General features: G+C 38.4%; 2 protein-coding genes across 2 annotated transcripts; one reads left to right on the top strand and one right to left on the bottom strand.

Annotated features, from left to right (window-relative positions):
• Nucleotides 1-686: 686 nt before the first annotated feature.
• Nucleotides 687-14,046, bottom strand: LOC106084055 (uncharacterized protein KIAA2013 homolog). Its single transcript, XM_013247494.2, has 5 exons — nucleotides 13,765-14,046; nucleotides 13,410-13,698; nucleotides 9,749-10,855; nucleotides 1,197-1,321; nucleotides 687-1,127 (listed from the first exon to the last, which is right to left on the bottom strand). The coding sequence occupies exons 1-5, from the start codon at nucleotides 13,940-13,942 to the stop codon at nucleotides 940-942; spliced, it is 1,887 nt and encodes a 628-aa protein (XP_013102948.1). The 5' UTR covers nucleotides 13,943-14,046; the 3' UTR covers nucleotides 687-939.
• Nucleotides 14,047-15,619: 1,573 nt separating this feature from the next.
• Nucleotides 15,620-17,125, top strand: LOC106084050 (peptidyl-prolyl cis-trans isomerase E). Its single transcript, XM_013247480.2, has 4 exons — nucleotides 15,620-15,868; nucleotides 15,932-16,336; nucleotides 16,406-16,578; nucleotides 16,890-17,125. The coding sequence occupies exons 1-4, from the start codon at nucleotides 15,668-15,670 to the stop codon at nucleotides 17,032-17,034; spliced, it is 924 nt and encodes a 307-aa protein (XP_013102934.1). The 5' UTR covers nucleotides 15,620-15,667; the 3' UTR covers nucleotides 17,035-17,125.
• The last annotated feature ends 4,613 nt before the right edge of the window (nucleotides 17,126-21,738 follow it).

Raw genomic sequence — 21,738 nt, 5'->3', positions numbered from 1 at the left:
AATATGGGTCCATTATATGGGATCCAGCCTATTCCATTCATTCGAATGCGATTGAGTCAGTTCAGAAACAATTTCTTTTATTTTGCCTTAAGGGGCGTGGCTGGGACCCTCGGGCTCTACCACCGTACGAATACAGATTAAACTTAATAAAATTACCAACATTAAAAAGCCGACGAATAATGCTGAATGTTACTTTCCTTATCAATATAATGCAAGGCAAAATAATCTCCGATTTTATTTTGAATAGAATTTACATAAATGTTCCCTTAAGGCCATCCCGAAACTATCAGCTATTTCAAATAAATTATTTCACATCAAACTATGCAAACAACGACCCTTTACGCCGCCTCTTTGTTGAATTTAATAAATTTTATAGCCTCATCGATCTCTCTGAAAAACGTGATTCTGTTAAAAGAAAATTAATACTTCACTTAAACACATAGTTTTATTTATTTTGAATCTAAAATATGTATATATTCGTAAATATTTAGCATATAATTTAGTCTGTAAGGATTATAATCTATAGACTTAAGAATAATAAAAAAAAAAAAAAAAAAAAAAAAAAAACACAAAATTACTTAGTGAACGACTAAAAATTATATTTTCTATACTTTATTTTTAAAAGTGTGATACTTTAAAAACTTAAAAACTTGCTTTAAATTTAATTAAAAGTTGTGATGGTCATATAATGTTATTTTATTTGTCTGTTTTTATTAGCATTGTGTCTTTCATTTCAAATACGTACACAAAAAAAATATTAAGAGCATTTACTTGGTAAAGCTAGAAGGTCAGTTCTTGGCTTTTAACTTCCTTTAAAAAAACAGGGATTAAAACATTTCCGACCATAATTTGTTCTATAGAAAATTTGTGTATTATTGTTAGATTAGAAATGAAGGTAGAGTTTTAAAAATTAGGAAGTTATAACATTAGAACCTAAAATCACGGTTTATTATAGCGATATCTTATTTTATCCGAAGGTTCACAATATTCCTTGATTATTAATTTACACAAAAATATATGAAATACTATAATTATTGCACACACAGACACCCAAAAGAGTGTGGGAAGGCCACCCAACTGATGGCCGTGTTTATGTAGTGATATTATGTGTTGTTCATGAGCTGGAGCTGTAACAAAAATTCAGACCAATGTTCATTAATAAATTATATTTTTTTGGTATTAATAGTATAGAGTACCTTCCACAACTTCTTTGACATGTATAGCTTGATGCAGTTCAACCATATGTTGTTTGTCTTCAGTTATATAAAGAATGGCAGTCAATGGTTCCGTTAATTTGACTGGAAACTGTCGCCGATTTTGTCTAAAGTGAAATATATTGCAAGATATATATGTATGTGGGTATTAATAAATTTTTAGCAGTATATTCTAATACTTCGGTTGTTGTTGTTGTTGTAGCAGTGTGTTGTACACTGAGGCGGCAGCCCTTGCCGATGAAGAACTTCATCGGTTTAATCCGGCACGTACAACCGGCTGCCATGGGATTCTTCTTCAATTCTTAGGAATGCCCCAATCAAATTTCGTCGAGAGATAATTCAAAATTTCAACGGAATTTTTTAAAGACAACATTTCAATAAAATTCTATGTAAAGACAAATTTTAGTGAAATTTTCTCTGAGGACTGACATGAAAGTGCTTCATGCGCTGAACAAAATAAAATAAAAAAGTTTGTTCGGGGAGGACCTTGGTTCTTGAGATATAGGTCTTTAAAGTTTCAAATATAAATGTGAATATTTTTTCAAGTTTTTTGCCTGTTAGAGCGAAGATCATTAAAATTTACAATTTTTGTTCGTTTCTCTTTCGAAACGAGCCAACGATCGAAAGAGAAACAAACAAAAATTGGCAAATTTAATGATCTTCGCCCTAACATGCAAAATACTTAAAAATGAGAAATTCGGCAGAGCCCGGACGGGATTCGAACCTGGGCGCACGGAGCAACAGCGAGAGCCATTGCCGTGGTCTAGCGTTCGAAGCCATCCATACAACTTTCAGCAGATGTAAAGAATCTCGTGCGTACCATGGAAGTAGTGTGATTTGTGCAGACAGAAAATTTGCCATTACACAAAAAACACATGCATTAGGAAAAGTACAGCTAGTAGACAGGGTTGTCGAGCGAGCAATAAATTCAGTACAAGTACAACACACCAACGTACGGCTGATGAGCAATTGTGACCAAATTACGAAACGCGTCCCATAGTGGTTGGTGTGTGTTGGGATCTCTTGCTTTTCTTTTTCAAATGCAAAAAAAAATCTCCGATCATTGAGCTCGTCTCGAAAGAGAAACAAACATAAATGTGGATATTTCCTTCAATTATAGACCGATTCCAACGAAATAAAGCACAAGCTCTCTTTTATTAGACTTGAAATGAAATTTGCACATCAAATTCCAATCTGGTATCAACGTCAAAGGCAAGGATGCATTATGTACATATTTTACATTTTCTACTATTGCCTACTAACTCTACGCATGCCTCAGACAGACCGCCAATTTTCCACTACGTTTAAAATTTTCTATTGTCTTGTGAAATTAAGAATCCCTAATTGTTTTGTCTTTTTATTCATCGACTAGGACGGTGAACAAGCAACTTAATATCGATTCACCATGTCCGACGGGTGAATTGAAAAATTATTGACTAAGCAGCAATAAGCAATGCAAATGCAAACGCAATTTTTGGAACAAGTCCACTCACTTTCACAGCAGCAATAATGGAACTAATAGAATCTTTCGCGTACTCTATGACGAAATTTTTCTATAAACCCGAAAGTGGATTAATTTTTCAGACATGGTAAAGCCGCTATGTACATGTTTTCGAGAAGGAGGCACACTCTTTGGAGGACCATGGTAAAGTTGCCTTGTTGTGGAGAAAATTGCCCAACGCTGTTTACGAAAATCAGGAATAACGTGCTGCCAAAGAATCCAATGACATCAAAGACACCCTAGAGAAACACAATAAACTCTCCGGTAAAGTTGAAACTGAGTTCGCTTAAAGTTATAAGTGCTTGCAAATTGGCAAATTCGACACCAAATACTATAAAGAATACGCAGGCAGAGTGAATTTACAATAGGAATTCTTCAAGCTAAGGGATATGTATGTGAACCCATTGAAATGCTTGATATACGTCTTGAGTCTAAAATTCAACCAAGAAGCCTAGGCTTCAACAACACTTTACTCACTTGTTGACGAAACGTAGAGAATTTTGGATTTAAATATGGACAACAAACTTATTTAATTGGAAGTGTCACATTCAAGAGCGTACTGAGAAGGTTCACAGATGTTGGGCACAATGTAGACGGGCCGTAGGCTCGATATGGGGCCTGAATCCGAGAATATTCTACTGGCTCTTGGCATAGGCGGAACGATAAGGACCACGCCCACTAAGGCAATGGAGACAATTCTAGATGTCCGACCCATTGACATACAGATTAAGTGTGAGGCAGCCACTCCGGCTATGAGACTTAAGGCGATGGGAGAATGGATTGAGGATGGGAGCAGCTCATGCCATCGCAGTATAATCGAGGCGACGATAGGAAACCTGGAAGGAAGGGAAGAGGTTTCCGATCGGATACCTGAGATGAACCTTGAAGGCGAGTGCAAGGCACTGCTGCCATCGGCACAGTCTTGGATTGACGGAACCCTAGTATTGCCATCTGGAAGATCATGTTTCACGGATGGATCAAAGCTAGAGTACAGAGTGGGATTGGGGGTTTACATTGAGAATCCAGGGACGGAGAACTGTTTTAGACTGCCTGACCATAATACGGTCCTGTAGGCGGAGATCCGGGCGATCACGGAATGCGTGAAGTGGTGTGGTGCTAACGCGAGGACGTCGAGTGTGAACATCTTTATCGACAGTAAAATTGCCATAAGGGCAATAAAAACCAGGACGGTAAGGTCACGAACAGTCTTGCAGTGTAAGAAGGAGATTAACGCCTTCTCTGAAGATGGGAAAATCCGGATCATTTTGGTGCCGGGCCATAACGGAATAAGGGGATATTAAAGGGCAGACGATTTGGCGGTAAAGGCCAGAGGACTGCCGTCAATAAACATGGTTAACCCGAAGCCTTTCGGGTCGACGCAGTCTGAGTTAAGGTAGTCGGCGACGAATGCGCATTCAACATTGCAAGGATCTCTGCAGTGGTCGGGTAACCTCTTCAATGTGACCAGTTCTAGATCTTTAGAGTACACCCCAAAGCCCAAAAACCATCCGTATAGTAGTCTAAGTAACTTCTGTTACCAGGGATATCGTAGTTCTAATCGGTTTTGTTAGGAATAGTGGTACAGTAATTTTTATCAAAAAGCGGCTCAGGTAGGGTGTAATCCACACTGCCTGGAACATCGGATATTGTATCAACTATAACACAGTGTCCGTAGCCGGCACATGACCAATGAGAAAGCTCCCTTAACCTCACAGCAGTTCTCGCTGCAATTTGGGTAGCCACAATGTTCAGAGGCATAAGATGTAGCATTACATTCAGTGCATCAGATGGTGTCGTCCTCAGTGCGGCTGTGATGCACTAACAAGCCATCCTTTGGATCCGGTTAAGTATTGAGCAGTAGGTGGATTTTTGAATTATAGGACTGCAGTATATACTCAATGCATGACACGCGGTCTAAATCCCCAACTTTTGCCAATGGCTCTTTTTTGGGTGTATAGGGCAAGAGTTGCCTTTCTTGCTCTTTCCAAAATGTTTAATTTGAAGATCAATTCCTGTCCAGCAAAACACCCAGGTATTTTGCGCTTTCTGTAAATGGAACTTTTTCTCCACCCAAGGAAACAGGTTCCACTGTAGGCAACTTGTAGCTCCTGCTGAAAAGAACCACTTATGTCTTGCACGGATTTACGCCTAGAATACTTTCGGTAGCCCACTGTGCTGTTGCGCGTAGAGCTTCCTGAAATATATTTCTTAGAGTGCTGGGAAACTTCCCCTAACCGCAATTCACACGTTATCAGCATACGCGACCACTTTTACACCTTTTTCTTCCAGAGACAATAATCTTTAGTAATGGCTATATTCCAAAGTAGAGGAGACAGTACACCTCCTTGAGGTGTTACTCTGTTGACTAATCTTTTTAGATCTATAGATCCCAAGCCTGACGTAATGCATCTTTTAGTAAATAAGTTATTAATACTTAAACTTTCTTACGGTAGTGTTGATGCCTAGAAACTCTAACTTCTTCATGATTGACGTCGCTTTTACATTATTGAAAGCACCTGTCTCTCCATCCCACAGGTATATATGACATGCTGGGGCCAGTCTGTCGGACACAGCTTGTAGTTCAACATCATCAGGGCTTGGCGACTTAAAGGAGCCGAAACGAGAAAGCAATGGAACCACTCTTCCTCAGAACATGCACACTTGTGGAGTGGACGATTCCTCCTTAGATGCTTCACTAGCTGCTGCTGCCGAATTACTTTTAGAGTTCCGTCCTTCCCCTCTGGCTCACACCTTGAGCCCGGTCCAACCGGATGACCCACCCACACAGAGGTTTGCGGGAGAGTCGGAGTTTAGTACGAATACTGCATGCTCCGGTCAGCATCAGCCTCATGAAATCTACCTATCTTCCAGTTGGCGTTTGAAAGATTGGGATTACATTCTCTTAGTCTTCCAAGTATGGATTCAGGATCTGAGGGAATCCTTAGTATTCAAGACTGCGACATTGGTCGAGAAGGAATATCTTCCTTCTTGGCAAGATCCAGTGCTGCGCCTGGCCAAATTTCACTAATCTTTTTTAGGGCACAACGATACATTTCAATTGAGCGTTGATCCCCGAAGGCAATTTGTTTCTATTGGCCCCGATACCAGCCTGCATCGTCACAAACTGGAGGAGAGCCAGGAAATTCCGCAATCACATCGGAATATTCTGATGAAAGTCCATTGACTATACCACTCCAATTATTTCTAGGTATGCAACCCTGAGTATTCTTCCTTGTCGACAACTACCATCACCGAGCTGTCCTTAGCGACATTTGCAAAGGTCCTGGGACACTTATTACTATTGTTCGACTTAGTTTTTTCGGGCATGAAATACCTCCAGGTGACCGCAGTGTTTTGGCTGACTGCGGAGCAGTTTCTGATACTAGCCTTGTGGGCTTTGGTGTAGACCGTTCAGCGAACCTTCGAGCCCAATTATGGGAGTCTCTCTCCTTATCGATATCATTCGCACCAAGCCTCTCAATAAACATGAGAGCGATGCGCCTCTTATTATTCCAACCTCTTAAAGAGGCCTAAGAATGCCGATGGCCTAGGCAAATTATAGGCACGCGAAGGTAAAATAGGTTCAGCCTTGTCCCTAAGACTCGAACCAGGTGTCTTTGTCAAAAGCCCCTGCTGACCAGTCGCCTGTCGGCTAGTGGAGCCTGGATCAGACGTTCCACCAGTCGAGGTTTCAGCAGCAGAAAACATACTGTTGGGTCTTTGCAGTCCATTGTAAACCTACTCTGGGTCAGATCTAGAGATCTGCCGCTCCACTGAAAACAGACTCAGATTATCAGCCGTCTAATGGATAACTCTATCGTAGCTATCCTTGAGTGACTTAAAAAATTACTACCTCATTCATACGTTATATACACTAAAGATTATATGGGACTAAAGAATTTGAACTTCGCACTTGTTGGTGACGGTAGTGAATATGAGAGTTTTCTAAGAACATGCCGAAAGCAGAATTCTGCTCTCAATGGCATGCAGTTTGCTAGGTTTGCATTTTCTAAATATTCAGTATTTCCTTTTCCGTGAAGGAAACTATGGCGTAATGCACATATATGGGGTCTCTGCAGTCATAGCTTCCAGCTGCTTGCTTTGAAGAAAAATAAAATATTGGGTTGCCCAAAAAGTAATTTCGGATTTTTCATATAGTCGGCGTTGACAAATTTTTTCACAGCTTGTGACTCTGTAATTGCATTCTTTCTTCTGTCAGTCATCAGCTGTTACTTTTAGCTTGCTTTAGAAAAAAAGTGTAAAAAAGTATATTTGATTTAAGTTCATTCTAAGTTTTATTAAAAATGCATTTACTTTCTTTTAAAAAATCCGCAATTACTTTTTGGGCAACCCAATAATTACTGACACCTATAGGCTTGACATTAGCTGCACAATTTTGAGAGCACAAAAATGTCTATGCTACTTCTATCCTCTTTGAACTACCTATTACGAGATACAGAAAATTCTTGAGGATCGAAATAAAAATACGTCCGCTCCACTCAAAGATTCAAACAAGTGTCCTACGCTTAGATTTAGATTTAGATTTAGATTTAGATTTATTTGTTCGTTTTCACATACAACAAGATAACAATGATCTTATAATTACTGTATGTGAGATATCAATGACATTTAACACAGTTCAACAGAGATTAGTAGTATATAAAGTAACATTTGTAATATATAATTAATTAACAAATAATTTTGACAATATAAACATTATTTAATTAAAACATTATCAATATTAAGATTATTTAAAGATTTTTCTGTAAAGCTTTTTTAAATGAATTTGCGTTGCAAATAGATTGTATTGACAAGGGTAGTGAGTTCCATAGGCGGATCGCATTTGTTAGATATTGCCATTGTGATATCAAAAGGCGATATCGAGGCATCACCAATAGTATCCTTCTGTTTGTTCTCCCAAACTGCAGCTTTTGGTACAGGTATTCTGGACATTTTTCATAAATGATTTTATGCAATAGTAACAGATTTTTTATATCTAGAAAATCGCCAAATTTCATATTGCATATGCTTTTTTCATAGGGTGAACAGCTCTCGTATCGATTTAGGCCATGAACATATCTTATTATTGCATTATGAGCTGTCTCCAGTCGTCTAGTGCTCCTAGAGTCACATTTACTAAACAGTTCACTTCCATAGCAGAGCACAGGCAGTAAGTACGTTTTAGCCAAAAGGAGGCGAATGTGTTTTGGCGTAAACGATTGTGTTTGGTACAGTGTTCTTATCATTCCAAATATCTTTCCAGTAGTCGCAACTATGTGATCGGTCCATGTCAGTGAGTTATTGAAAGTTATACCAAGATTTTTAGCCTTTTCGACTAGCTGTATGTGTTCTCACCAATTAATATATGTTCTGCTCACCAATTAATATATGTTCTTCAGTAATAATATTATGGTTGCGATTTGAAATTAAGATGCAGTTTGATTTTTTAGGGTTTATGTTAAGATAGTTGGCATGAGCCCAGTTGGAAATAATGCCCAAATCTTCATTTATTTTTAAAAAACCTTGACGTATTTCAGGTTTAGCAAAACTCAGATAGAGCTGGACATCATCAGCGTATATATGTATAGAGGAGTATCTGAGCCGTGGTGGTAGGTCATTTATGTACATCGAGAAAAGCAGTGGTCCCAAAATCGAACCCTGCGGTACACCCTTATTCAATTGAAGAGATTTGGACATTATATCCTTGATTACAACCGACTGAGTTCTTTGGCAGAGATAGTTTTTAACTAACAACACAGCAGATGCAGAAAAATTAAAATAGTGCTTCAGTTTCAAGCACAACAGCTCATGGTTAACACAGTCAAAAGCTTTTGAGTGATCCAACAGTACTAGGCAAGTAGCCAGTCCATCATCAATATTTGACCTAATATCTTCGGTAACATCGATTAAAGCAGTAACACAGCTGTGTCTTGGCCTAAAGCCAGACTGTTTGCTGGATAAGAGGCGATGCTCGTTTAAGTATGCGCTTATTTGCTTGTGAATTATCTTTTCAAAAGCTTTTGAGAAGAAAGGCAGAATTGATATGGGACGATATTCATTTCCATTTTTCGATTTTGGCACAGGTATAACTTTTGAATGTTTCCATGTGGTCGGATATTTGCCAGTTGTTAGAATTGTGTTGAAGAAGTATGTGATATACGACAGTGTGTATGGTAAGGTGGATTTTATGAATTTTGGGTGTAGGTTATCCAAACCAACTGCATTTGATTTTATACTCATGCAACCCTCATAAACATCAATAGGCCGAATACATGCAAATTCAAAAGTTGTAAAGTCAGGAAATGCTGGTGTGTTTGATATGACATTTATTGGGTTTGTTTCTATATTATTATCTTCAAGATATGTTGTGCTGTTTAGGAAAGATGCGTTCAGTTCATCAGGATTTGCATCAATTTCAACTATAGGAGTGGACCCGACACCAATTTCTCGTATTGTTTTCCACTTTTTTTTGGAATCGGTAGCCTGGCGGAATTTGTTGGCGTAATAGCCAGCTTTTGCGCGATTAATTGTTTTATTTACATCAGTTCTGAGTGTTCGGTATTCTTCATGGAGCATTGGGCATTTAAAACGTTTCCATCGTCTGTAAACCAAATCTCTCTTGTCAATTAATTTTTTAATTGACTCACTAAACCAACAGTTCTGAGCTTTTCGAGGAAGTGGTGTGCAAATAGGTACGGTGCAGTCAAGAAGATATAATAGATTTTCACTAAGAAACGTTAACTGATCATCAGTAGATGATCAGTTAACTTACTTTCTTTTTATATATTTGACAACGTATCACTGATTTCTTCTTTCGTTTAAAATTTCTAGCACATTGTATAACGACTAAACGATTGTTTACATTATTGTCAAACTATATCCAATGTACCATTATTTGAACAGACAACAGAAAATTTTCTTTTATTGTCGAATAAATAATACATGAGGGAAACTTACAAGTGCAATTCTAATTTTGGAACAAGCATATTTTTTTGAATTTAAGAAAATATTAACGAAATTAAATTCTACTTACGTCAGTAAAACTGGCTCATCCATACAACCACCATCGCAGGCATAATAACTTCGATCTGAACGGTCCAATGCGACATTTATAACTGCTTTATTATCTTCCGTCACATTTATTGTCACGTTGACATGTGTTCGATTTCCATAATTTAAGCGACGAAAATGAAAATCACGATGTAGGTATTTCGGATGCATATTACATTCCAAATGTTGATTGCTAAAGCGAAAGCTACCAAAACTAAGAACCATAGCTTGAATGACACCAGAAGAACCAGCGCGGATTAAATTATGGCAACCCTGTTTTTCCAGGGTAAGCATCCAGGAGGAGACTAGATGATTTAATTTTTCCAAAGAATCCATGGGTAACCACAAATTATCGGCCTGCAGAGTATGATACGAGTCATAGCAACCTTCGGCGTAAGTTAAAGCTTTGGCTATTTCTTGCTTTGAGGGAGCTGAAACCGAAACATATTCCTCAAACTCGTAGCTTCGCGTTTGAGACAATACGGCATACATAGTAGCATTAATGCGATCGCCATTCAGGCTATTCTCTGCCTTTGAAGTGCTTATAGTAAAACCAGTTGCCCACAAATCTGACCACACATTTATATGGGACTGTCGAAAATTATGTAGGGCTTTACTTGAAGACTCAACTTTCGATTGTAATATTTGTAGGACTTTGCTCATAGCCAATGTGGCTTTTTGTTCAGTCTCAGCCGTGACAGTATTCAATTGTTCCTCATTTTCTCTTTTGAGTGGCTTTGAATAGTGAACTGCTATAGGTATTTCCAATTTTATACTACCGCGTTTTTTCAACTGAATGCTTCGTGATATTTGCGGCATAACAATGGTCACAACAATAATAGTTGAGGCATCTTCGGGGCTGGGATTCAATGTCCCCGTGATAATTTGAAATTCCTTTGCTGATTCTGATGAACCCAATTGAATTGTGCGCGTAATCGGGGAAAGAAAATGAACACGTGGTAGTATTAACTCAACTTCTTCCATGGTATTACGTGTATTAGTAATTTTAATTTCTTGCATAAGAATACTGGGGTGAGATCGATGTGCATAATACGAATAGGATACAAACATATTCGAAAAGCACTGAAACCTAAAAAAAAATATGTAAATAAACTTAAGACATTAATGGCTTATATTTTAAGGAAATAAAAAATAAAGACTGAAATCAGCAAAACCGCATACAATCCGCAAACCGCATAAGTCCATTGGATCCTTGCGATATCAAAAATCACAAAGAAACACCCAGAAATATGGGTTGTAAGAATCTTCTTAGTAGCTATGCTATTCTGGCGAATTGGCAATATTTGACTGCAAAATGAGCTTGCAGGTCGTTGGTTCTATTAGGCACATTTCTGTAAGCTCAGTAAGAAAAAACTAAAATTTTTAAACAAGGTAAAAATTTTGAAATTTAAATTTAATAGATCCAATTAAAAAAATGGTTGAAATTTTCAATTAATTTTTTAATTGATTCAAAAAAAAATGGGGGCCCCTCGATTTCGAGCAAGTTAGTACTCATATGGAAACCTACTGGAGCACGAATTTGAGGCTTATGTCTGAGTCCATGATCACACTTTTGACAAAAAACTCCACCGCGGGTTTTTCCAAAAATTTGCGGATGTCAGGAGAGTGTGGTTCTTTAAAATACCCTTCAACGTATATGTTATCTGGTGCTTAAATAAAAAAAATAAAAACAAAGGCTGCATTACAGAAATGCAAAGGAAAATATGTTTTTCCGAATTATAAAAGATATAATAGCGAAGCGGGTTTCGCGTCAAAAAAGAGTCCTTATTAATTACCCGGTGCCTACATTTATCGAGGGGATAAACATATATAAAATTTTCTACTCTCCTGCAATTTTTACCGGCGAAATGTTACTGGAAAAATAGGCGAACGCACCTTATATTACGCAGCAATCGCTAAACAAAAAAAAGATTATCAAACACGTACACGGGGCAGCAGCCCCGATAAAGGATTCCATTGGGTCAATCCGGTACGTACAACCGGCTGCCATGCGATTGGTCCCCGGCGGATTCTCTGCACTGATGCTGAAGAATCTGGATTTACCTGAAGTTGAGTACCTTACTACTGTCTCAGCCTGTCTTTGAACACTCTTATAGTTCCCAATGTCTGGAAAATGGTCAGAGTGATCACGTTACTGAAGCCTGGAAAGGACCCGAGTTTGGGGGAGTCGTACATACCGAGCTCCCTTCGTGGGAGAATTTCCATTCGCCGAGCATCAACGTGGATTCCAAAGACTGCATAGCACAGCAACTGCTTTGCATGCCATCACCGCACACATTTGCCGTGTCTTCAATCAGCCCAGGCCACGTGATAGGACGGTCCTCGTGGCACTGGACCTATAGAAGGCATACGCTAGGTCGCGAATTATCTGTGTGGTCGTCAATCATTTGTGGAATTTAGGGATAAGAAGTCGAAGCATTGTAGAGTGTAACAGGGAGTTCCCTAAGGCAGGGTGTTTAACCTCTACCTTTTCTCCAAAAGTAGAAACAACAGTCAATTGGCGTTAGCACTTGGGGTGCTGACAAAGAAACCTTGTTGACCATTTGCAAAGCATTTGGCCGATCTTTGGTAAGTTATGCAGCGTTAGCTATGTGACACGCAGTGGAATAATATTCAGATGTGTCAGAATGGCCCTCTTTTCTCATATGGACCACCTCCATTAGGAGACAAAGATCCTACCAGTGCGATCCTACATGCTGTCTAAGCAATACCTTTTGGGCTGTTATCGCAGAGACCACCCAAATCATTGCCTTGTGGATAGATATCCACCGCCCTGAAGCTTTAAAGCAGATTTATATGATCTATAGCTTGAGGTTCAGCGCTACAAGAGAGAACCTCTAGATTAAGCGGCATATAAAGTGAGTCTAGATAACATTCATGCAGACACGTTGGCAGATGTGGTGAATAGCTTCCGGGTGAATGTAGTCCTTAGAGAACGACCGCCATTCATTGCAATGGAAGAAATTGACTTCCCACGACAAACCAGAGTAGTTCTGGGTCAATTACGATCCGGCAGATACATCCGGGCCAAATCCTATAAAGCAAGGATTGATGCCAACGTGCAGGATTTGTGTCCCGATTGTGACTGACATGACACACGTCACTAGTTTAACTTCCCAGCCAGAGACAATCGTCTCAGACCCATATCTCTCTGGACGTACCTCACCTTAGCCGCAGAGTTCCTGGATCTGGACACTCGAAAGATAGAAAACAACTTCTTATCTCCGGAATAGTTTTTTTTCTTTTTCGAGGTTACTTTTTAGTATTTAAAACCGATTGTAGGAGTATGTCCTAAGCCAGTAATCGGCGATGACAAACAAATTTTTGATTCAAACCGACACGGGAGCACCACACGGTTTGGAATTTTGCGCTCTGATTTGGGTGATATACAACTGTAGTCGCGGACAATCAGTGGTATCGAGTGGCGAGTCTCAGTGAGAGGCCGGGCGGCATCGGCTCTTGCGTAAACACTTAGTGCCTTTGATACTCGATATGACAAGGCGAGTTATTGGTGCCATTAAATAAGCAATGACCATAATGATCCCGCTCCGAACTCTTAACTAATTTGAGCAATGATTTCCCAAATAGTTATGTAAATTATAACGGCGTTATCTTTAACTTACCTCCAAGATATACCTGACAAATACTCAACTGCTGTAGCTTCTCGACCAGCTTCAGTTTGAAAAACAGACACTATTGGATGAAACTGGGTTGGCAATTGCATTGCACGGCCATATTTTATATTCATAGGTGCATCATGTGCTACCTCCAGACCTATATATCCATTGCCCACGTATGGAATGATGTTGCGTTCCTCAATGAATGGAGGCACGTGTCTTATATTAGCATCAAACTCAAAGTTTTGCAAAAAAAAGGGAGTCAACCGATCGTCCATGCACTGCAGCAAAGGATCTAGAGAATGAAAACAATATGAAAATATGAAACGAGATGTTGAATAAAAATAATCATCTAACAAACCCTTGTTTTCCGGTACTCGCATAAACAGATAACGAAAAACAGGCGGCAATATGTAAAAAAATATGCAGACAAAAAGCAATGCTACAAAAAGCCGGCGATATGAGGAAGTTACTAGTTTTCTAGTAATTTCACCAATATCAATTTTGTATTTTGCGGAACGAAACAAATTACTCGACATTTTTTTTAATTTTTTATAAATTCCCAGGTTCAACCCCGTAGTTATCTTATAAATTTTCTTTCATTGTTTATTTTTCTTCTGACGAAAACATATGACCAGTCTAATAGTCGATTTTCGGACTAATCGATAATTGGACAATTTGTGTGGAAGTCGGCGACTAGTGGCTATAAATCGATAAACGCCGTTTTATAATAGTCTCAGATGTTCACTAGGTATAGAAGTTCCGTACTTACTTATAAGAGGCACCACGTACAATGCTAGGCAAATTTATATAAGGTAAAGTCACTAGCCCAACAACAACAAAATCAAGTATACAACCCTGTAGGTATGGGGTGGTGGAGGCCACTATAGCGCAGAGGTTAGCATATCCGCATATGGCGCTGAACGCCTGGGTTCGAATCCTGACGAGACTATCAGAAAAAATTTAGCGGTGGTTTTCCCCTCCTAATGCTGGCAACATTTGTGAGATACTATGCCATGTAAAACTTCTCTCCAAAGAGGTGTCGCACTGCTGCACGCCGTTCGGACTCGGCTATAAAAAGGAGGCCCCTTATCATTGAGCTTATAACTTGAATCGGACTGCACTCATAGATATGTGAGAAGTTTGCCCCTGTTCCTCAGAGGAATGTTCGTGGGCAAAATTTGCATTTGTTGGTATGGTGATGGAAATTCCCACTGGGCTGTTAAATTTCTGGACACATCCTAAGTGACATTCTAGTTTTTATTTGCATAAACTTATAAATTTTAAATTGAAACAAATACAACTCTGGAACTGGAAAATTCCATCAGCTGGTCTAGTGACTTTACCTTGAATAAATTTGCTTAGTCGCAAAAGTTAAACCATTTGAGACGATTAAAAACACTACTCAAGTCAAGATGGATTTTAAAAGGTTGTTTTACTCGAACAGCTGAAAATAGCCGGTCAGTGGCCGGCCAGTTTGACGATACTATGATAACAATTCTGTCATTCACAGCAAACCACCCCATTTTTTGCACGTTCCTTTTGTTTTTTTTCCTCTTTCTTTGGTTGTGTTGAGAACAAAATAATTTTTGAAATGACATCTTGCTGACAAGTTGGCGGATTGCACCATAAGGTATGTGGTTGTTGTACAAATTAGACCACTTGCAATTGTTTCGCTATGACTTCACTTGTAGCAACATACAATGACGCACGCTTTAGGCGTCAAAGTTGAAATTTGTTTAATTTTTCCGCGTAACTTTTGTGGGTTTTATGTGGAGAGTTGCATTTGTGCAATGCGACGCGCTCATTCTGTTTCTGCATTTAGTTTACCCTCATCCTAGCTATATTTCAGAAGGTAAACTCATACGCCTAATAACAACGAAATCAACAGTACAAGAAATACAAAAAATGGGGGGTAGAAATTTCCACTTTCACATTTCAGTTTTTATTTCCATTGCCACCTGCAGCAGCCAAAAAATTAAGAGATTTGTGATTACAAACGTATCAATTAAAAAATAAAACATCAAAAATGTGAAAAATAAATAAAATGTTGAAAAAACTTTTAAATCTAAACAAACCATTTGACATAAGACTCTGCAACTGGAAAATTTTATCAGCTTGGCTTATGACTTTACCTTCTTAAATATACCTAGCCCCCATCCTTAATGGAGGGTACAAAAATCGATTATGCATCGATTAGATGGTATCGTTTGATATTAGCAATGTAAACAATAAATTATACCAATTAGCTAAGTTTATAGGAGATGTCGAATGATAAACGAACCATTTATGTAGGATCGTTGGGAGATGAAGTCAACGAAAAACTCTTAAATGATGCTTTTATTCCATTTGGTGACATAGCTGACATACAAATGCCTGTTGACTATGAAACACAAAAGCATCGTGGATTCGCATTTATAGAATATGAATGCCCGGAAGATGCAAATGCCGCTATTGACAACATGGTATGAAATGTGAAACAATTTATGTAGTATTCAAATCATTTAAAATGTTAACGATATATTCAGAATGATGCTGAGCTCTGTGGTCGTACGATCCGAGTTAATTTGGCAAAACCGGTTCGTATTAAAGAGGGAAGCTTCAAGCCGGTGTGGGCGGATGATGACTGGTTGCAGAAGCATGCCGGAGCAACGCTAGCTGAAAAACAGGATGGCGAAGTAAATAACACAGAGCAGACTCCAGAAGAAATACCGAACGCATCCAGCGGCCCGGCAGTCATTGAAAAAAGTGAAAAACGGAATCCCCAAGTATATTTCGACATACGAATAGGCGGCAGTGATGTTGGTCGAATTGTTATGTTATTGAGAGCTGATGTTGTACCAAAAACTGCGGAGAATTTCCGGGCGCTTTGTACGCACGAGCACGGTTTTGGCTACAAAGGCAGTAGTTTGCATCGAGTTATACCGGAATTTGTAAGTACAAAAGAAAGATGGAACTAAACTCAATATATGTAAGTAAACTTTGCAATATTGTTTCAACAGATGTGCCAAGGTGGAGATTTTACGAACAACAATGGAACGGGTGGAAAGTCAATATATGGCAAAAAATTTGCTGATGAAAATTTCAATCTAAAACACAATGGTTTCGGCACTTTATCCATGGCAAATTCCGGACCAAACACGAATGGATCCCAGTTCTTTATTTGCACTACAAAGTATGTATCGTATTTAAAACAAACATAAGACATAAACAAGATTTCTTATATACATATATTAAAATAACAAAATTTGAAAAACAATTAACATAACTTGAGTGAGACCAAGATATAAAATGAATAGATCTGATTTAGCCCCCTCCACACCTTGTTTTTCGTTCGTTTATTACTTAGTCCTATACTTTTCGAATTCCGAAATAAGTTTTATTTTATTGCTTATTTAATAGATAGCCAGGCAGAATATATGACAATTTGGCATTAAAATCCTATCAATAATTTAATTTTTTTTTTATATGTCCTTGAATTTTCAGAACCGACTGGCTTGACAATAAGCATGTTGTATTTGGTCATGTAATCAGTGGAGCTGAAGTTGTGCGGAAAATTGAACGTGTCGGCTCAAAAACTGGCGCCACTTCTAGTAAAGTTGTTATATATGCCTGTGGAGAATTAAAATAATATATACAAAGACGCATGCCCAATATTGATAATGTATTTTTTTGTAATGTACATTTTATTAAAATATTTATAAAAACTTTGTTAAAAAATATTTAAGAAGACCTAGTTACGAATTCATTTAAGATGTGGTCGATCAAAGCGCGGTAGTATATTGCATACTTGGAGGCCACCGTAGCGCAGAGGTTAGCATGTCCGCCTATGACGCTGAACGCCTGGGTTCGTATCTTGGCGAGACCATCAGGCCCCTTGTCATTGAGCTTAAACTTGATTCGGACTGCACTCATTGATAGGTGAGAAGTTTGCCCCTGTTCCTTAGTGGAATGTTCATGGGCAAAATTTGCATTTTTAATGTAATGATTGCTTCGCATATTCGTAATCTACTCGCAACAATACCTTCCATTTATTACCAATATTGCAAAGTTTAGGAAAATTATTATACTGGCCTTTGTCTCAAAAATGTACCGTTCCTTTTGCAATGGTTAGAAGGCGGTAATGGTAACTGTATTTGTCGCTAAACTTGGTAGTTTTTTGGGTTCTGTTTGATTGGGGGTTTTCTTTATGAAGTTCTATTAAAAATATAGCGTTTACAATCACAATCCAAAAAATACCATATTTCGAATGGTATGAGCGTCGGTCGTTGGTTTTTTTTTCCCGTTTTTGAGTAATTTGTGTTTACCCGAGAACGAACTCAATAAATTTAGAAATGTATTCATCATGAGAATTTGCAAATTAACCCATAATTGGAATTAATTTTGAAACTTTGCTTAAGTGATAATAAATTGTTTTAGGTTAGATTAAAAAGAGGGTACAGATATTAATCCGCCCCATGCCATTATGGACATACACCTAAGCCAGAAATCGGCTTGTTGTGAGCTCTAAAAACTATAAAGTAACCCTTAAAAAGAAAATTTGAAGTTAGGAATTCCGTGTTACTTGCAAAATTCTTAATTAGACGCGAAAGCCGGGCAATGACAAAGGAAATGCTCCAACGTCTCATGGGTTCTCAATGTAAACCCCCAGGCCCACTCTGTCCTCTAGCTTTGATTCATCCGTGTAACATGATCTTCCAGATGGCAATACTAGGGTTCCGTCAATCCGTGCCAATGGCAGCAGTGACTCGCACTCGACTTCAAGGTTCATCTCAGGTATCCGATCTACTGAGGCGTAAGTAAGTATTGGTCTAATCACGCTCCTTTAAAGTCAGTGGAGTATCCTCGGATGCAGGCCCCATTTCGAGCCTACGGGCCGTCTCCATGGTGCTCAAAATGTGTGAGCCTTCTCAGTACGCTCCTGAATGTGACACTTCCAATTCAGTTTCCTGTCCAAGTTCACACCTAAGTATTTGACCTTGTCAGAATTTCGATTATTAAATAGATATTATGACAAAATTTGTGGTTTTTGATTGACATTTTCGTAATATTTTTGGATCACAAAGTTTTTCAGAAGTTACGTCGAAGTTTGGGTAAAATTATATTTTCTTAATCGTTTCGCTCTTCTTCGGAACAAGAAGAGAAATAAAATAGGTGTTCGTATGGGGTTTCCAAACTTCTACACTGTTACCAGAATTGGTCTAAATTGGACAACGTTTGGATGTAAATAGCTGCACCAAGACCAATCTTCGCAATAGACCACTTGGGTTTATCCTTTTTTCGCTTTTCGACGAATTTTGTATTAGTCAACATCCATGTTTGTGTGTATGTATGGTCCGAGTTTAATACGCTTTCTTATTATTGAAAATTTGGACGAGTCAATTCTTCTTCAGGAGCATTATCTAATATGGCGAAAAAACTATACGCCAGTGAAAACTAAATTGGGAACCCCTGGCACGAGATAACTATGAGACCACACAGCTGGCTCTCGAGAAGCTCAGCTGTTAACTACCCAGTTGCGGATAGTGGGATGCTATATATATGTATACGATTTAGATGCAGCTAAAGTCGAAGACAATCAGCGGTATCGAGTGGAGAGTGTCAGTGAGAGGCCGGGCGGCACCAGCTCTTGCTTAAACACTGAATGCCTATGATGCTCGATAAGACAAGGCGAGTTTTTTTCGCGCCTTTAAATAACCAATGGCCTTCACATTTCCGTAGCTATCGGTCCTATGAATCGTAACGAGCTTCGCTACCTCCTCACATTGTAGTTGTGTGTGCAACAACCTCTTATCTAACTCGATTTGGAATATTTCCTAGGCAGTACTAATTTTAGTCATTTTTATGCCTACCACCAAAGATTGAATAGAAGTGGACCTATCGGGACAATATGGAACTCAAATGAAAGGTATTTGGGAATAAAGTACGAATTTGTGCATAGTATAGTAACCGTCCCAATCCTAAACCCGCCTTTAAACAGCCATATTGGCCGATAGTGACAATATGGGACTCAAATGAAAGTGATATTTAAAGTGTTGGGTCCAATAATTTGGCGGGCACACTACCCCCTAAAACAGCTATATTTGCGGATCATGACAAAATAGAGATCAAATGAAATGTATTTGAGTGTTAAAATTTGCGTCAAATTATCTGGGGGCCGCCATTCCTGAAAATTCCCTTAAAACTGGCATACAGATCGATCAGTACAATATGGGGCTCAAATGAAAGGTATTCGAAAGTAGAGCACAAAACTGATATCTATTTTCAAGATTAAATGGCTAGGTGGCTGCCTCACCCCAATAAGACCCCGCAATCAAGACATATTCATCGATCTTGGCAATATGGGGCTGAAAAGATAGGTATTCCGAAGAAGAACATGGATTTGGTATCCACTTCTGGTGTCAAGGGTCTGGGAGTCTGCCCCACCCCCATATTGCCATGTTCGGTACGTATGCCCTGTTTGGGGGTGTGGCGGACACCCGGCATTTGGCACCCAAAAGCGGATACCAAATTCGTGTTCTATTTTAAAATACCTTTCATTTGAACCCCATATTATCAAGATCAAAAAATTTGCCATTCGAGGGTCTCTTTTGGGGTAAGGGTCTCTTTTCCGATGTAAACAAAATATACAGCCTATTGTTCTTTCCAGACCAACATTACACTACACTGATGGTTTTAAAAGTCAAGTCCCACCCAGATACTTGGACTCATATTTTAATTTCATATTCGTAATCAACTCTGAAATACTTTTCATTTGAACTCCATATAGTCATGATGGCTAATATAAGATTTGGGGGCTGATTTAGGGGGTTGGGACGGCCCCCATATCTTGGACTCATTTTTAATGTCATACTACGAGTTCGTAATCTACTCATGAATACTTATCAGTTGTGTCCCGTATTAGTATCATCACCCAAAATTCCTTTTTGGGGCTGTTTTGAGCTTGGGCCGCCTCCCTAGATACTTGGACCAAATTTTTGCTTGTAGCGTAACGGCATTATAAAAAAATCAAAAAGAAGCACTCATCAAAATAATGAATGCATTTGAAAGCAACATTACTTGCTATTGTTGAATCAAGGCGGATTTAAAAAAGTGGTCTCACGCGAACAGCTGGCCATATTTGACGGTATTAAGATGTCAGATTTTTGTTTGCATTCTCTTTGTGGTTATCTTCTTTCTCGCATATTTTCTGCTCCTGTAACCACACGTATATACACACGCACACAAATTTCTTTATGTATGTTGGCAAAACGTCGATCAGCTTGATGGCAAGATGGCAAATCAGCTGACGAGAGCCTTGAATCCGGATTTAATGATCAGTGTAAGCGGGGTTTAAGTAACATATATAAGTGTACATGTGTTTATATGAATGTGCATATCACACTCATTCACGATACAATTAAAAGGTAGCATTACTAGCACAACAACAAAAATCTACCCTCAATGAAACTACCTTAAGTGCCAAATGCCGTAAATTGAAATGTCAAAGTGGTTTTAGAATTAAACTTTGTTTTACAACTTATCTTCTTCAATTGTGTTTTATATTTGTATTTTCATCCTTATAACACTGTTTTTGCTTATGTGCGGAATATCGGATCAAATAGAACATATTTTTAAGATTTAGATTGTGTTATCAACTCGTTGACATTTACATTTACTGCAAAATCAAAACAAAATAAAAAATTGTCCTCAGCTGTTCGCATGATGCATCTATATTTTGGTATCCATATTTTGGTAATTTTATCGATTATTCAGTCATGAAATCGGGTTTATTTGGAATTTAAAAATGAATCCTGCAAAAATGGGATTTATTTTTGTATGGTAAAATCTGCAAAAATACACAAGATTTAGCGCTTAAATCCCGAAAAGCCTATAAATCCGAATTTAGTGGCCAATGTAAACGTACTTTAAATGTGAATGCGTTATAAAAGGGATTGGTGGCAATATGTTCTCTAATGCGAACGTCTGCTCGTTAATACACGCGCAAATTTCTTTAGTGCGCGAACACATTTATTTTGCTTGGTCTACTAGATGTATTTCAAGCAGAGTTGATTTTTCCTATGAATCCGGATTTAGTGGCCAATGTAAACGTACTTTAAGTATGAATGCGTTATAAAAGGGATTGGTGGCAATATGTTCTCTAATGCGAACGTCTGCTCGTTAATACATGCGCAAATTTCTTTAGTGCGCGAACACATTTATTTTGCTTGGTCTACTAGATGTATTTTAAGCAGAGTTGATTTTTCCGACGTTTCGTATACAGAGTTGTTATAAGAAATTTTTTCTTTCGGAGCACTTCCCAAAATCTTGACAAATAAACATTAATGGCTGCCAA

This window comes from Stomoxys calcitrans, chromosome 3 (assembly GCF_963082655.1).
Source record: "Stomoxys calcitrans chromosome 3, idStoCalc2.1, whole genome shotgun sequence".
NCBI lineage: Eukaryota > Metazoa > Arthropoda > Insecta > Diptera > Muscidae > Stomoxys > Stomoxys calcitrans.
Note: the sequence above shows the minus strand (reverse complement) of the source record. Positions and strands in the feature narration are given on the sequence as shown.